The sequence below is a fragment of the Budorcas taxicolor genome, chromosome 10 (assembly GCF_023091745.1).
Source record: "Budorcas taxicolor isolate Tak-1 chromosome 10, Takin1.1, whole genome shotgun sequence".
NCBI classification, from domain to species: Eukaryota; Metazoa; Chordata; class Mammalia; order Artiodactyla; family Bovidae; genus Budorcas; species Budorcas taxicolor.
In genome coordinates this window covers 36,852,167-36,869,804 of record NC_068919.1, presented here as the reverse complement: position 1 = coordinate 36,869,804, position 17,638 = coordinate 36,852,167, and the positions used below count along the sequence as shown (strand labels likewise).

At 36.3% G+C, this 17,638-nt stretch overlaps 1 protein-coding gene across 1 annotated transcript in view; it reads right to left on the bottom strand.

Moving 5' to 3' along the window:
• The window catches only part of TMEM62 (transmembrane protein 62), a 37,346-nt gene that overhangs the window by 17,962 nt on the left and 1,746 nt on the right, over window positions 1-17,638 (bottom strand). Inside the window, exons 3-8 of the mRNA XM_052646684.1 lie at window positions 17,315-17,452; window positions 14,921-14,966; window positions 10,770-10,911; window positions 8,202-8,326; window positions 7,937-8,059; window positions 2,673-2,828 (exon numbers count right to left, since the gene is read on the bottom strand). Of these exons, the coding sequence (XP_052502644.1) occupies window positions 2,673-2,828; window positions 7,937-8,059; window positions 8,202-8,326; window positions 10,770-10,911; window positions 14,921-14,966; window positions 17,315-17,452 (730 nt within the window). The remainder of the gene's footprint in view (window positions 1-2,672; window positions 2,829-7,936; window positions 8,060-8,201; window positions 8,327-10,769; window positions 10,912-14,920; window positions 14,967-17,314; window positions 17,453-17,638) is intronic.

Below are 17,638 nucleotides of genomic sequence, written 5' to 3'. Positions count from 1 at the left end.
AGGTTCCTTGTACACTGCTGGTGAGAATCTGAAATGACACAGCCACTATGGAAAACAGTATGGCAGTTTCTCAAAAAATTAAACATAGAATTACTATATGATCCAGCAGTTCCACTTCTGAATATATACCCAAAAGAACTGAAAGCAGTGACTGGAACACATATATTTATACACATATTCATAGCATTATTCACAACAGTGAAACGTTGGAAGCAAAAGTGTCTATCAACAGATAAATAGGCTGGTAGGTTTAGTCACTCAGTCGTGTCCAACTCTTTTGCAACCCCATGGACTATAGCCTACCAGGCTCCTCTGTCCTTGGGATTCTCCATGCAAGAATACTAGAGTGGGCTGCTATTTCCTTCTCCAGGGAATCTTCCTGATCCAGGGATCAAACCTGGGTCTCCTGCATTGCTGGCAGGCTCTTTGCCAACTAAGCCACCTCAACAGATGAATGGATAAACAAAATATGGTATATACATGCAGTGAAACAATATTCAACCTTAAAAAGGAAGAAGATTCTGAAACTTGCTTCAGAACTGGTGAAGACAGAATTCCTTGGTGGTGCAGTGGATAAGAATCTGCCTCCCAATACAGGGGACATGGGTTCGATCCCTGGTCTGGGAACATTCCTCATGCCTCAGAGCAACTAAGCCTATATACAACTACTAAGCCTGTGCTCTAGACCTTGCAAGCCATAACTACTGAAGCCTGTGCACCTAGAGCTTGTGCTCCTCAACAAAAGAAGCCACTGTAATGAGAAACCTGCACATCACCAACCAGAGAGGAGTCCCAGCTCACTGCAACTAGAGAAACCCCGGGAGCAAAAATACAACCAGAAATAAACAAATAAATCTTTTTTTTTAATGGGTGAAGACATTACACTAAATGAAAGAAGCCAGTCACCAAAGGACAGATATATGATTCTCCTATATGAGGTACCTAAAATAGTCAAGTCCATAGAGACGGAAAGTAGAATAATGGTTGCTGGGGGCTGGGGGCAGGGAGAACAGGGAGTTAAGTGTTGAATGGGTACAGAGTTACAGTTTTGGAAGATAAAATAAATGGTGGTGATGGTTGTACAACAATATGAAAGTACTGTACATTAAAAATGGTTAACATGGTAAATTTTATGCATATTTTACCAAAAATTTTTTTAAAAGAGTAATGATTTTAGTTGCAAAAAAATGAAGTTGTTAGAAAACCTTTATCAACAGTCACAAAGGAATTCAAACTATTTCAGCTAGAATCCCATTTCTAGAACTCTATCTAAAGCAATTATTCAAATGAAGGAAGAATCTATATGCATCAGATGTTCATCCTCAAGATACGAAAATAGTTACATATACTATGATCCATTCCCTCTGTTGACAGAAAGAAGGTAGGAATTAGAATACACTGTACTCTATGATTATGACTATGTAAATACATGCCTGAAGCAGAATGCCTGAGAAAGAAAACTCATGTTAACAATAGTTCTATTAGGGGGTGGGGGATGGGACAGGAATACACATATAATCCCATTACCCTATTTCCCAAAAGTTATGTCATGCTACTTTTCAAAATAAAATTTTAAAAAGTATATTAAAACAAGTGCCCTTATGTTTGCAAAAGGTTATAAGTCTCTTTCCAAAAGGAGTAATGTTTCATTAAGATTCTATTTAATACTACTCAGCCATAAAAAAGAACAAAATAATGCCCTTTTCAGGAACATGGATGCAACTAGAGATTATCATAGTAAGTGAAGCAAGTCAGAAAGAGAAAGACAAATAGACTATGATATCACTTATATGGGAATCTAAAACATGACACAAATGAATCTATCTATGAAATAGAATCAGGGACATAGGGACAGAATGCCAAGGGGGAGGGGACTGGGAGAGGGTTGGACTGGTATATATAGAATAGAGAACCAATAAGGTCCTACTGTATAGCACAGGAAACTAAACTCAATCTCTTGTGATAAACCATAATGGAAAAGAAAATGAAAAAGAATGTATATAAATGTATAACTGAATCACTTTCCTGTACAGGAGTAATTGACACAACATTATAATTCAACTATACTTCAGTAAAAAATAAGTTGGGACGTCCCTGGACGTCCAGTGGTTAAGACTCCATGCTTTCACTGTAAGGGACATAGGTTCAATCTCTGGTTGGGGAACCAGGATCCCCCATGCTACACAGCAGAGCCAGAAAAAATTAAAAAAGAAAAAATATTCCATTGACATATACTGTCAAATTCATATGCCAAATGAATTTTCAATTCTATAAGGTTTATATAGTTTTTGCTTTTTTGAAAGGTTATGCAGCAAAATTTTAAAATATATATTTCTGATATATGATATAAATTTGTTAAAGTAGGATACAAATGAATAGATACATTATGATTATGGCAGTGTAAAAACATGCATATACAGAAGCTGAAATGAAAGATAGAAACAATAATGATAGGATTGTGGGTTTCTAAAATTTTTTTAAATTTCAGCAGCTTAAAAACTATATATTTCTTAACTGAATGGGAATGAAATAGTAGGCAATGTATATAATGTTTAGATTGTTGATAAAACTAAAGTGGGGCATCTCACAGCTTTCCCATGAGAATGCAATCACAATGACTTATTCTCTAACAATAACAAACTAAAAGTAAGTTCTGAAAAATTGCTACATACCTGATGTGTGTTGAGTGAAGGAGTCTTTCTAGTGGTTCATGTTTAGCAGAACTATAGAGAAGTGACTTAGGATTAGTGATAAGAACCACAGGCCACTCTCCAAAGATCAAATCTGCAAAGCTAAAGAGGTCATGATCAAAAGCAAAGATCCGGTACCTAGAGACCAGAGAACAGTGAGGTAATTTAGTCATTTCATATTTTAAGAGGGGCTGAAGGATAAAAACAGAACAAAGGTGAAAATATAAAATCATACTTTCTGAGATCACTTGTTGGAATGCAGAGTAAATAACATTGTCCCTCTTTCCTTCCTGCGCCTTTCACTTTCACATTTTCTCATGCGCGACATCTGTCACAACTGTAATCTGACTGAAACAATGAGTTTCCACTGTGTCCTCAAATAATGCCTGGTAAATAGCACATACTCTTAATTTTTAAATAAATGTTTATTGAATTAAATCATTTGATTTCTATGCTCTAAGGCTATTTTGAACCTAAAATACTCATCATAAGCCTAACATCTAACATTCTTCATCCTATCAACAATGCTACATAAAATATTAAAAATGAGCACAATTTGAAACCTTTAATTCTTCTTTAAAACATTTATTTCTATAATTTCAAAGAAAATAGCAAAAGTTAAGTGGTTTTGATTTTCTAAATGCACATTGAAAGGTATAACTATTCATTAAAGAATAAGCAAAGTTCTGTATTTTCTAACTTTTAAAACTGAGGAGAAAAATGATTAGCTATGGCAGAAACAATCAGTTCAGTTCAGTTCGGTTCAGTCGCTCAGTCGTGTCTGACTCTTTGCGACCCCATGAATCACAGCACGCCAGGTCTCCCTGTCCATCACCAACTCCCGGAGTTCACTCAGACTTACGTCCATCGAGTCAGTGATGCCATCCAGCCATCTCATCCTCTGTCGTCCCCTTCTCCTCCTGCCCCCAATCCCTCCCAGCATCAGAGTCTTTTCCAATGAGTCACCAAATATTCTATGTGCTCCCCTGCATTTCCCAGTCTCCCTGGTATTAGGTTGGGACCATGTGACTAGTTCTGGCCAATGGGCTGTAAACAGAAGTGACATGTATCACACTTCTGGTCCAAAGTACTTAAGGGTGGGTATGAGTTCACGTTCTCTTCCCTGCCCTGGAATCGAGGTGTTGAAATAGTCACGTTGTAAGATGGAGGAAGTCTGAATCCCAGAGTTTCCCTGTGGCTGCAAATTTCCCTGGCTCATACTATGAGTCATACTCCCAGTATGAGTTTACAAAACTGAAAAAAAAAAAAACTAAACATCTGTTGGGTTAAGCCACTGATATTTCTAGATTTATTTGCATACCCAACAAAGCCTAGTCTAACATACTAACTGTTTTTAAAAACTCTTCTAGGGAATCTCCTAGCAGTCCAATAGCTAGGACTCTACACTTTCTTTTGCTGAGGGCATAGGTTCAGTCCCTGGTTGGGAAACTAAGATCCCACAAGCAGCACAGTGAAGCCAGGAAAAAAAAAAAAAAAACAACTCTTCTATTGTACTAATACATAATATTAGGGCAAGACGGTTGGATGGCATCACTGACTCAATGGACATGAATTTGAGCAAGTTCAAGGAGATGGTGAAAGACAAGGAAGCCTGGCATGCTGCAGTCTATGGGGTCACAAAGAGTCAGATACGACTGAGTGACTGAACAATATATAATAAAACTTAAATATTTATAAGGGCAGATAAAAGTTAGTTTCTTTCAGTAAGACAAACTCTAGATAAAACCCTAGAGTGGAACACAGGAGAGCAGGTGGGAAGAGAAAGAAAGGAAATGGTTTCATAATTAACATGACTTAACTTGTAACTGTAGCATATATAAGAAATCAAGAAGTTGAACAAGGTTTAGGAAGGCTACCTGGTAAAAAGCAATTCTAGTCCAGCCCACAGCCTCACCATCATGAACAGGCAGGTCTTAGTTCAAAGTAATTACAGTTGCCAAATAATTACAGGCTTCAAGCTTAGCTCTTACACAGTTTCTAGAAAAGCCAACTGAAATGAGTAAGTACTTTCCAAGATATAAAACTGCTTTTTAATTAATGGAGGTACAGTTGACCCTTGAGTGTTGGGGCACCAACACTCAAGCAGTCGAGAATCTGAGTATGACTTCCCAGTCAGACCTCCATAATCTCAGTTCTGCATCCATGGATTCAACTAAACACCGATTGTGAGGTACTGTAGTAGGTACTTCGTGAAAAAAATCTGCGTATACGTGGACCTGCACAGTTCAGACTGTGTTGTTCAAAGGTCAACTGTAGTTAAAAATAGCAAGATAACATTCAGCTTAACAAATATTTACTGAGTATCTAACATCTTCATAGCACTGGGTTTAACAAAGTTAAATAGCAATTGATATAAAACAATGAGATGGTAGTTATCTATACTTATACTTGCACTTAAATAGTTATTCTCAAATACGTACTGCATTCTTCTCAATAAATATATATTCAACTATACTGTATGCTTTTGATAAATAAGTTATGTTTTCTCTTCAAAACACTTTAACCCTAGAACTACCACATGATCCAGCACTTCCACTCCTTGGTATATATCCAATTTGAAAAGATACATGCACCCCAAAGTTCATAGCAGAATTATTTACAACTGTCAAGATATGGAAGCAACCTAAGTGTCCATCAACATAAAAATGGATAAGGATAGGATATATATACAATGGAAAAATACTCAGACATAAAAAAGAATGGAATTTTGCCATTTGTAACAATGATGGACTTGGAGGGTAGTATGCTAAGTGAATAAATCAGACAGAAAAAGACAAATACTGTACAAGATCACTTATATGTGTAACCTAAAAACTACAACAAACTAGGGAATATAATGAAAAAGAAACAGACTTACAGATAAAGAGAATAAACTAGTAGTTACCATTGGGGAGAGGGAAGAAAGGAGGAGCAAGATAGAAGCAAGAGGTTAAGAGGTACAAACTATTATATATAAAGTAAGCTACCGGGATATTGTGCCACACAGGGAATATGGCCAATAATTTATAATAATAATTGAAAATGACTTTTAAAAACTGTGAATCACAATATTGTATACCTGTAACTTATACAATATTGTACATCAACTATACTACGATTTAAAAAATGCTTAATAATAATAATTTTTAAAAGACTTTAACCTTAATAAAGACCAACTGTAATCTATTTGAAGAATGTAAATCACTAATATATTGCAGCAGTAACTAGAAAGGCAAATACAAAATTTAGGGAAAGATATGACATATTTCTAGCCCTAATGTTTCTCAAGATAATCACAATGGTGTGATCACTCACCTAGAGCCAGACATCCTGGAATGTGAACTCAAGTGGGCCTTAGAAAGCATCACTACGAACAAAGCTAGAGGAGGTGATGGAATTCCAGTTGAGCTGTTTCAAATCCTGGAAGGTGATGCTGTGAAAGTGCTGTACTCAATATGCCAGCAAATTTGGAAAACTCAGCAGTGGCCACAGGACTGGAAAAGGTCAGTTTTCATTCTGATCCCAAAGAAAGGCAATGCCAAAGAATGCTCAAACTACCACACAATTGCACTCATCTCACACACTAGCAAAGGAATGCTCAAAATTCTCCAAGCCAGGCTTCAGCAAAACGTGAACCATGAACTTCCTGATGTTCAAGCTGGTTTTAGAAAAGGCAGAGGAACCAGAGATCAAATTGCCAACATCCGCTGGATCACTGAAAAAGCAAGACAGTTCCAGAAAAACATCTATTTCTGTTTTATTGACTATGCCAAAGCCTTTGACTGTGTGGATCACAATAAACTGTGGAAAATTCTGAAAGAGATGGGAATACCAGACCACCTGACCTGCCTCTTGAGAAATCTGTATGCAGGTCAGGAAGCAACAGTTAGAACTGGACATGGAACAACAGACTGGTTCCAAATAGGAAAAGGAGTACGTCAAGGCTGTATATTGTCACCCTGCTTATTTAACTTATATGCAGAGTACATCATGAGAAATGCTGGGCTGGAAGAAGCACTAGATGGAATCAAGATTGCTGGGGAAATATCAATAACCTCAGATATGCAGATCACACCACCCTTATGGCAGAAAGTGAAGAGGAACTAAAAAGCCTCTTGATGAAAGTGAAAGTGGAGAGTGAAAAAGTTGGCTTAAAGCTCAACATTCAGAAAACGAAGATCACGGCATCTGGTCCCATCACTTCATGGGAAATAGATAGGGAAACAGTGTAAACAGTGTCAGACTTTATTTTTGGGGGCTCCAAAATCACTGCAGATGGTGACTGCAGCCATGAAATTAAAAGACGCTTGCTCTTTGGAAGAAAAGTTATGACCAACCTAGATAGCATATTCAAAAGCAGAGACATTACTTTGCCAACAAAGGTCTGTCTAGTCAAGGCTATGGTTTTTCCAGTGGTCATATATGGATGTGAAAGTTGGACTGTGAAGAAGGCTGAGCACTGAAGAATTGATGCTTTTGAACTGTGGTGTTGGAGAAGCCTGTTGAGAGTCCCTTGCACTGCAAGGAGATCCAACCAGTCCATTCTGAAGGAGATCAACCCTGGGATTTCTTTGGAAGGAATGCAGCTAAAGCTGAAACTCCAATACCTTGGCCACCTCATGCGAAGAGTTGACTCATTGGAAAAGACTCTGATGCTGGGAGGGATTGGGGGCAGGAGGAGAAGGGGACGACAGAGGATGAGATGGCTGGATGGCATCACTGACTCAATGGACGTGAATCTGAGTGAACTCCGGGAGTTGTTGATGGACAGGGAGGCCTGGCATGCTGCGATTCATGGGGTCGCAAAGAGTCAGACACGACTGAGCGACTGAACTGAACTGAATATTTCTCAAAGTAAAGTCTCTTGAGCACCTGGTAGACTTTTTAAAAAAGTAGTTTCTTGTGTCCTAACCCAGACCAACACAACCAAAATCTCTAGAGTGAGGGCCTGGTAATCTTTATTTTTCATAAGCTCCTCTAAGAGCTTATGTACACTGCAGTTTGAAAACTATTTCCTACAGGATGCATTTGAAACTCCAATGTAACATAGCAATGGCAAACATAACTGCTGCAACAAGGTTTCTGCATAAGGATAAAGACTGTCAGATATATATTTCGCTTCAAAAACAGAGAGATATCACAAGTTTTTCCTTAACTGGGATCATTCATGGTAGTGATCAGAAAACTATTATTGCTTTAGCAAAACTTACACATATAAGTTGTATTTTGTGGGGTAGTTCCCTTACCTTCTGTTATTTTTCCAGTCTCCTAGCTCAAGTTCCAAAGGGCCCTGGAAGTGACGAGTGTGCAAAACAGGCATAAGTCCACCAAGGGTATGAAGATGCCCACACAAATAAGCTGTAGCCGAACTAATCAATAAGAAGCAAATGAAATAAATGAACAAAGATAGCTTGTAATGCCAAGTTAATGAAAATACCTCTTTAGAAAAGCAAAATAGGGAGAAAACAGAAAAGACCTAAAAACAATCTTGATTTTGGAAGCCTGTCTCACCTCATTATTGACCGAAGTCCTGGTGATGGAGAAAGGACAGTGGATGTTGTAAAGTGTCCAAACCAAATACTGTGGTTGCTCCAACTACTTTCCTTGGCCAGTAACGAAAGCTCCTCCATCTGTTTCTGAAATCAGAGAAAAATAGGAGGAGCTTTAATTAGGGCTCAGGCTAAAATCTAATGTCAACGGATTATACAACTCTCTTGAGGTTTTATAATAAGTATATTATGTCTAAGGCTTAAACTTTACTAATCAATGACCTGTATGGGCCTCTGTAAGTTTCAAACTGTTTAAACATACATTATAATTCGTTTGATCCTAAAAATAAGTCTGCACTAACTAGGACAGGGATTATTCCCACTTGACAGATAAGGAAACAGAGATAATCTTTAAATTATATACATTTCTTTCTTTACTTCTAAATTTCTTCGTGGAAATAAAGAAGGACCACTAATCTTCTCAGCCCTGTATACCACAGTGTAATAAATAAAGAGGATATCAAAACTAAGCTTATAAAATAAGATGTACATATATCCAAAGGAAGCTTTGTACCAGAATGTTCACAATATTCTACTCATAATAGACAAAAACTAGAAACCATCAGAAAATTGCAGTATATCCATATGTGTACAACGGAATACTACTCAGCAGTAAAAAAGCACACACACAGTAACATGGATGAATCTTAGAGATATATTAAGCAAAAGAAGCCAGACACAAGAGTTCATACTGTATGATTTCATTTACATAAAATTCTAGAACAAACGGCACTAATCTATACTGACAGAAAACCAATCAGTGGTTCCCCAGAACTGCAGGTGAAGATCAACAATACAACAGAGTTTTCTATAGTAATGGAATGTTCTCTCTTGATTGTAGTGAGTTACATCAGTACATACACTTGTCAAAATCCTTCAAATACTCTAAATGAGTGCATTTATTCTATGTAAATCATCACTCATAAAGATAACTTCTGAAATAACTTGTACATATATAAATATACATTAATATTACCTGTAAAGTACTCATAGCAATGAATTCCTGGGTCCTACCTTCAGGTTTTCTAATTTCGTAAGTCTTGGACAAAGTATGAGAATCTGCATTTTACAAAATAGCTGTTTTTCATGCAGATTATCAAATTATACCTTAAAAAACACTATTCTACAGGGTAGGCTTTAAAATAATAAGCTAATCAACCCTAGACTGTCTAAAGACACTCGGTAGATAGTCAACAAATACACTTTCCTTTAATAAAATGGCTAATAAACACAATGCATTTAACAATATTTTGTTCAAGTTCCTTTAAACCCTCATACCACTTTGAATCTTCCGGCATTTAACAATTCTGCGTTTCATTATAGTTAATTCTACACAGGTCTTAAGCCCCAACAGTAGATTAAATATTCTAAGAGGCCAAGGACTTGATCTTATCACTCTTGCATATGGGCACATATGTCTTACATACATGCACATAATCACTGACATTTGCTGTGCCAAGACATAATTAGAGGTTCTCAGATGTGACTTTCCATACAGTTTCAACCCAGCAACAATTTTCACCAAGCTTACAAAAGATACTTTAAAAGAAACTTATTTACTTCAACGGTTGCCCTTCTCTTACCAAAAAAGAAAAAAAAAAATAGACCATTTGTTAGAAATGGCAACTGTGGGGATATAGGAATATGCCATATTGTAAACAAAGCTGTATGTTCTGCACCTTGCAAATTGCATGCTCTACTTAGTACCTATTCAATAAATGTTCACTGTTGTTGTTCAGTCATTAAGTCATGTCCAGCTCTTTGCAGCCTCATGGACTGCAGCTTGCCAGGCTCCTCTACCGTCCACTGTCTCCTAGAGTTTGCTCAAATTCATGTCTATCAAGACACTGATGCTATGTAACCATCTTAACCTCTACTGCCCCCTTCTCCTCTTGCCTTCAATCATCTTGTCTTCAATCTTTCTCAGCATCGGCATCGTTTCCAGTGAGGTGGCTGTTCACATCAGGTAGCCAAAACACTGAAGTTTCAACTTCTGCATCAGTCCTTCCAATGAATAATCAGGGTTGATTTCCTTCAGGATTGACTGGTTTTATCTCCTACAATCCAAAGGACTCTCAAGAGTCATCTCCAGCACCACAATTCAAAAGCATCAATTCTTCTGTGCTCAGCCTTCTTTATGATCCAACTCTTACATTTGTACATGACATGACTACTGGAAAAACCATAGCTTTGACTAGATGGACCTTTGTTGGCAAAGAGATGTCTTTGCTTTTTAATATGCTGTCTAGGTTTGTCATAGTTTTCCTTCCAAGAAGCAAGCACCTTTTAATTTCATGATATAAAATGTGAGTTATTCCTTTCCCAGGTTTTGGGACAAGAATAGGGATAGCAATAATAGGGTTGAAGGGGTCAATAATTTCTTCTAGCCATACCCAAAACCACAGTAGAATTTTTCTCAAGCATTTCTAGATAAGAATTTGTTTACCTAGGATAACTTTTAAGTGAGCCACATGTATCTGAAAAAAATAAAATAGGTTACCTGCAAAGGGAAGTGGGATTTTTACTGTACCTGATCTAAAATTCCAAAGAAATTAAAAGGTCTCTTAGGCCCTGGATTAAGGCTGGCATCCAAAGAGATGAAAGAATAGTTGCCAAAGGGAGTACTGTGGACATAACGAAAAGAGCCATCCCTCCGTACGGCAGAATACTTCCTAAAAAATAACAAGACAAGAAAGCTTTAGTGCAATCATAGGAAGACAAAATGAGTTTAAACTCCTGCCCTACTATCACACTATATTTTGACTCCCTTTGTAAAGGAAATTTCCATGATCTGACAGAGAAATACATAAAACTAGATACCAGACCCACAATGGATAAATCAATTAAAGTTTTTTTTTTCCTATTGTCTCCAAAGATGCAAGCAAACATATTCATCAGTAACCAAGCGCAAGGTCACCAAGCAAAGCATAAGAGTAGGTGGCTAACTTAAGCAGTCCACTAAACATTTTAAAAGAGATAAATCAGAATACAAGGAAATGGTACTTATCAATCATTAAAAATTGTAGTGCATGTGTGCTAAGTGACTTCAGTTGTGTCTAACTCTTTGAGACCCAAAAGACTTGTAGCCTGCCATGCTCCTCTCTCCATGGGATTCTCCAGCCAAAGATCCTGGAGTGGGTTGCCATTCCCTTCTCCAGGGGATCTTCCCAACCCAGGGATCGAACCCTCATTTCTTACATCTCCTGCATTGGCAAGTGAGTTCTTTACCACTAGCACCATCTGGTAAGCCAAAAAATATTACAGTGAGGGCCTCCTAAGTACCTAGCAGAATTCTTGGTGTAGTGAGATACAAAAGTGTTGAGTTCTTAAAACAGGAGTGAAAAGGCTTAAGTCACAATAAAGCCTTGCAAAGAAGAAGTTACTGAGCCAGGAGGAAAATGTTCAGTCAGAACCAGTAAATCTTTTTTTCAGTTTCTAAAAATATATTGAAAACATACACAGGGTCCACATCCAGTAATGAAAGTCCTCATCACCTTAAGTATCAACAGTATTCAGGTGTCCAGTAAGTTAGAGAGTGAAGAGCAAGGAGAAAGGATGGGTAACAGAGTGTACAGGCTTGGCACTCATTGAGTATTTGTTGAATAAATGTGAAAGAAAGTAGAGATTATATTTGAAGCTGCTGCTGCTGCTGCTAAGTTGCTTCAGTAGTGCCCGACTCTGTGCAACCCCATAGACAGCAGCCTACCAGGCTCTTCTGTCCCTGAGGTTCTCCAGGCAAGAATACTGGAGTGGGTTGCCATTTCCTTCTCCAATGCATGCATGCATGCTAAGTCACTTCAGTCATGTCCGATTCTTTGAGACCCTGTGGACAGCAGCCCACCAGGCTCCTCTGGCCACGGGATTCTCTAGGCAAGAATATTGGAGTGGGTTGCCATTTCCTTCTCCAATATTTGGAGCATACCTTATTCAAATGTCAGAACATTATAAGAAAATATCCGAGTGTCTTATATGGTATTTTACCTAACAGTACATGTGAAAGAAATACAAATAAACTTCTGAAATTTAATGTGCCATCAGGGAGCTATTTTTAAGCAACAACAACTATCAAATATATCATAAATTTACTGTCATAGATATTATGATTAATAGTCAATTGGTTCTATTACCTCTCTTCCTGATATTTTAAAAATTCCTATTTCAGGGTTTTTTCCTCATTAAAATTTGTATTGATATTTTTCCTGCTTTTTTTTTTTCACAGTTATTCTTCAAGATCTTATAATCTCATATATATTATTTCCTTTCCTACATTTTTGACATATTAAAATCTAACTATCTAAAATAAAATTCAGGTACTTGAAAGCAGAGGTTAAAATATATACTAGTCTTTGAATTCTAGATTTTGGCATCTCTGAGGCATTCTAGAGATCATGATTTAACCTCAAGATTTTTTTCCTTCCTTTCATATGATACTTCCTAATGCCTGTATCTCTAGCTAAAAGTCATTTATTAAATCCAGATAAAGTTTAATGGTTAGAAACAAAAATATAAAGGCAAGAAACTTTAAAGTGATTAATAATTTGACTTTTCCCAATTACTAATCAGACCCTAAATCCTGTTAATTCTTTGAAAATGTCTCTTAAGCCCATTCCCATAATCACCATCAAAGATACAAATAGCTAATAAGAAGTGGGCGATTTTCATCTCTGTCCTTCTCTTTTCTCACTTTAACAAAAGAGGACAACCCCCTCTTCCATGTTATGGTGACTCTATCTGTTAACCAGTTATCATCCTCAAATTCATGTCACCATCCCCATATCCACGATGCTCATTCAGACAGGTCTTCTACTCATTTCCAGCCTTGTCCTTATGATGGTTAAACTACTGTAGGATTTTCCTACTTGGTCTATACAACTCCAGTCTCTCCCTTTTCCTTTTTATTATCCCTATCTCTATTTTGTTATGTATCTGCCCTTTATAAAATACTATTTTCCTATGTTGCTAATCTCCTTAGGAACCTATACTGGATTATAAACTATTATTACCCATCACATCTAAATTTCTATGCTTGTCACTTGACATCACCATGAACTGGCTCTACACTCTCTATCCAATGTTGTATCAATCCTCAAAATGAACCTTTATTCTGATTATAACAATTTCCTTACTGCACTCAAAACCTCATTCTAGTTTTTAAAGCTCTGTTTATACTCATCCTTTTGCCTAAAATATACCCCTCAAAATTTCTTACTCCTCCAAAGGCTACCCATCTTTTAAGACTGGACACAATTTTCACTACTTTTACAAAGTCTTTTCTAACTTGCAACTAGTAGATAAATAGATCTAATGCACAGTGTAGCAATTATAATTTTAAAATACTGTATTATAAACTTGAAAGTTGTTAACAGACCAGATCTTAATTGTTTACTCCACAAAAAAGAAACAATAACTATGTGAAGTGATAGAGATATTAGCTAATCTTATGTGATAATCACATTGCAATATATAAATGAATCACACTAACACACTGCACACCTTAAGCTTACATAATGTTATATGTCAGTTATATCTCAATGAAAAACAAAAATGAAAAATAAAGTCTGCTATATGTCTACCCCATGCTGACGTGTGCCTTTTCTGATTTCTCATAGTGATAATTAAGTGTAACAAATAATCTAGCATTTCATCAGCCATTCCTTCGTGTTCTTTTCTAACCATTTCCTAAACAAATTTCATCTACCTTAGCTAGACTCACTTGAAGATAGAGGGCATATTTGTTTCTCTCATACTATCCAACTAATGATAGACTCTTGATACTTGCTACATGACTAATTGACAATGTAGAACAAAGCTACTGAAACAATGGAGAACAAAGCTACAGGAACAAAAAGTGAAATTACAGCCAAAAGAAGAATTCCAATACACTGAAACCAGACAATTGGTTTTCTGATTCAAAGATCCTTTCATATTCATTGCCTTTTTCATATTTATGCACATAAATCTGGAGAAGGCAATGGCACCCCACTCTAGTACTCTTGCCTGGGAACTCCCATGGGTGGAGGAACCTGGTAGGCTGCAGTCCATGGGGTCATGAAGAGTCGGACATGACTGAGCGACTTCACTTTCACTTTTCACTTTCAGGCATTGGAGAAGGAAATGGCAACCCACTCCAGCATTCTTGCCTGGAGAAACCCAGGGACGGAGGAGCCTGGTAGGCTGCTGTCTATGGGGTCGCACAGAGTCAGACACGACTGAAGTGACTTAGCAGCAGCAGCACATAAATTTAAAAAAATATTTGTATGACATATTGGACAAAGCGCCCAGAAGTGACCAACTGGGCTCTTCAGCCACCCCAGAGGCTAACAGAATCAGTAGGTTAGTATTCTTAAAGTCCACAGTACTCTGATTGACAAGCTCTGATCTAAATGACTTTTGCTGTATATCAACAGCAAAAAAACAAAAAGTCTGTATAAAATATTAAAAGTACCATTAGCCAACAAAAAGCATTAAATTATATGAAATGAAAAGAACAAAGGGCTGTCTAACCAAACAAACAAAAATGAATCACCAAAATAATAATGATAAACAACTAAAAGGCTCCATTTTTTAATAACCAGAGGTTCTTTTCTCCGTTAAAAAATGTTATCACCCATTAAGTGAATTGACTGTACCCTCTTTGTAACACAAACTACATTGTTGTCTATCTTCTGTTCATTACAGTACCTGTAATAATTCTCAACACTCTCCCGACTTGGAATGTTGAATGCATCTAATTAAAAAAAAAAGAGCAAACATCATCTATATTAAAAAGAAAAATGCAAACATGTTAATGACTGAAGAAAAATGACAATTCTTTCAATAATACTTTAGATGACAGATGCCAATTAATTAGACTAGCATTTAATTTTAATTTTTAAAACTTAGTAACTTAATAGAATTCAGATTATCTGGAAACTTATCTAAGGCATCTATTATATTGAAGAAGAATAAGTACTTTGAATTATGCATTAGTCAGAATAAATCAATTTGATGTTTTAAGACTGGATGACTGCTGCTACTATTTTAATCATGTGACTCTGGGAGTCAAGAAGGACTGGATTCATGGCTGATATACAGATCCATGTCAAGGACTTCTATATAGTACATGACTTTGATAATAGGGCCAAAGCCCCTCTCTTCTTAAATCTTAAAAAAGACTCAGTAATAAAGAAGTTATATAATGGTAAGGAAAAAGGTTAAGGACATCATAGAATACTTATCTGGAAATAGAATTTCATAGAGCTTGATTGCTTGATTGCAATAGCTAAAATTGTCTATCAGTTTTGACTTCCAAAAATCCACTACATTTCTAATAAACTTAAGAGAATAAGCTGTAAATTCAATTTAGGCCAAAAGAAACATTATCACATACATAATCCTCTTGCTTAAGAGAACAACTCTGTTATAGTTAATTTTTTTTTTTTTTTTTTTTTTTTGCCACATGGCATGGCCTACAGGATCTGTTTCCAGACCAGGGATTGAACTCAGTTCACAGAAGTGAAAGCACTGAGTCATAACCATGAGACCACCAAGGAACTCCCTGTTACAGTTAAATGTTAATAAAGATTCATGTATGTATATATACACAGGTGTGTGTATACATGCATACACATACATATATATACCATTAGCATTTATGCCTATACAAATCAAATGATTATGAACTCCAAAAGACCATCCAAATTATTTAATCACAAAACTCCATTTGATACCTGTTACTTAAAACACGTCAGTAGTTTGGCTTGGAAAACTTTTAATATACACAGATTTGCTTTTTATTGAAAAAGAATTTGACCAGTACCCCTAATTAAGGTCAGGGGAAAAAAAGGGAATGTAAACATACCAGAGAAAGTTGTAAGCCAGAACCCTACCTTTAATTATAATTTCTAGGTGATTTATAAGAACTATAGTTGACACTTGAACAACACAGATCTGAACTATGTAAAGCCACTTCCATGTGAATTTTGTTCTATAAATATATATTACAGTACTACAGATCCTTAGTTGGTTGAATCTGCAGATGCAGAGGGCCAACTGCAAAATTATACCCAAATTTTCAACTGCCTGGTAGTTGGTCCCCTTAACTTCCACATTGTTCAAGGGTTAACGGTTTTGTTTCTTTTTAATATTTATTTGTTCATTATTTTTGGCTGTACTGGGTCTTCTTTGTTGTGTACATGGGCTTTCTCTAGTTGCAGTGAGCAAAGGAGCAACTGTTTTTTATAGAGAGCATTTTCTGATCTAACTAATAGCTGTGTATTTCACCAGATAGAATTTATAAATATACCTTTTGAAAAAATATATAAATAGGTATTCATCAGCAATGAATAATAAAATGAGGCAGGCAAAATGAAATACTTAAATAACCAAAAAGAAAGTCAACTTTTATGAAACAAACAAATTTACCATCAGGACCCTTGGAAAATAGTTCATTTTCTTATTAACGTAAAAATCACAATCTAAAAAATTGGGAAGGGGTTATCCATTTCTCTCTACACATATGTGGATATACTTGTCACTTAAATTTTTAAATATATATAGCAAAATTCAATCTTTGTGATGTACAGTTCTAAAGATATCGACAAGCACATAGTCATGTATCTACCAGCACACTCAAGACACAGAACAGTATCTTCACCACCCCAAAATTATCTCACGATGGCTCTTTGTAGTCAGCCTCTTTATCTCCAACCCTTGGCAACCACAATCTGTTCTCTGTCTATAGTTTTGCCTTTTCTTGAATATCATATAAATGAAATTATACAGTATATAGACTTATGGATTTGCTTCTTTCACTTAGCAAAAGTATAAGTTTTTAAAGATCCTCCTCCATAGATTTTGCCATATGCTTTTCTTCCATGTAAAGAAGAAAGAAATCATACCAACTTCCCCCTCAAGGCCTAATAGTGACATCTGAAGTTTTAAAATCACATATTGCAGTTGTATTTCTTAGTTGTGGTCTTCAGTGTATGTAAACTTATGCTACAATGTCCCATTTTATAATTTTACAATTTAAATTGGAGAATCTGGGCTCCTATAAAGATCTAGTCTTAATTACAGGCGGGACTTCACTCTTACCATGATTTCCTTTGATATCGAGCCACTTGGTTTTTTCCATGACTTTTGTCTTCTTTAGAATACTATGGTAAGTTTGCCATTCTACCTCTTGCTGCATGGATCCCAAATTTTCCTTTGTTTTGGCATCTGTCAGGTCTCCTGTAGGTATATAAAGAAAGTAAAGAAGGTAATCACAATGCAAAGTAAAGCTGGACTGGGTTTCAACTTTTTTTTTAATGCACACTGAAGAACAAAGATATTCAAAGTACTCAACATGTTTAAGGATAACCACTGTGAATCCACCTGCATCCAAAGCAAGTCATCTAAATTAAGATTCTCAGAAAA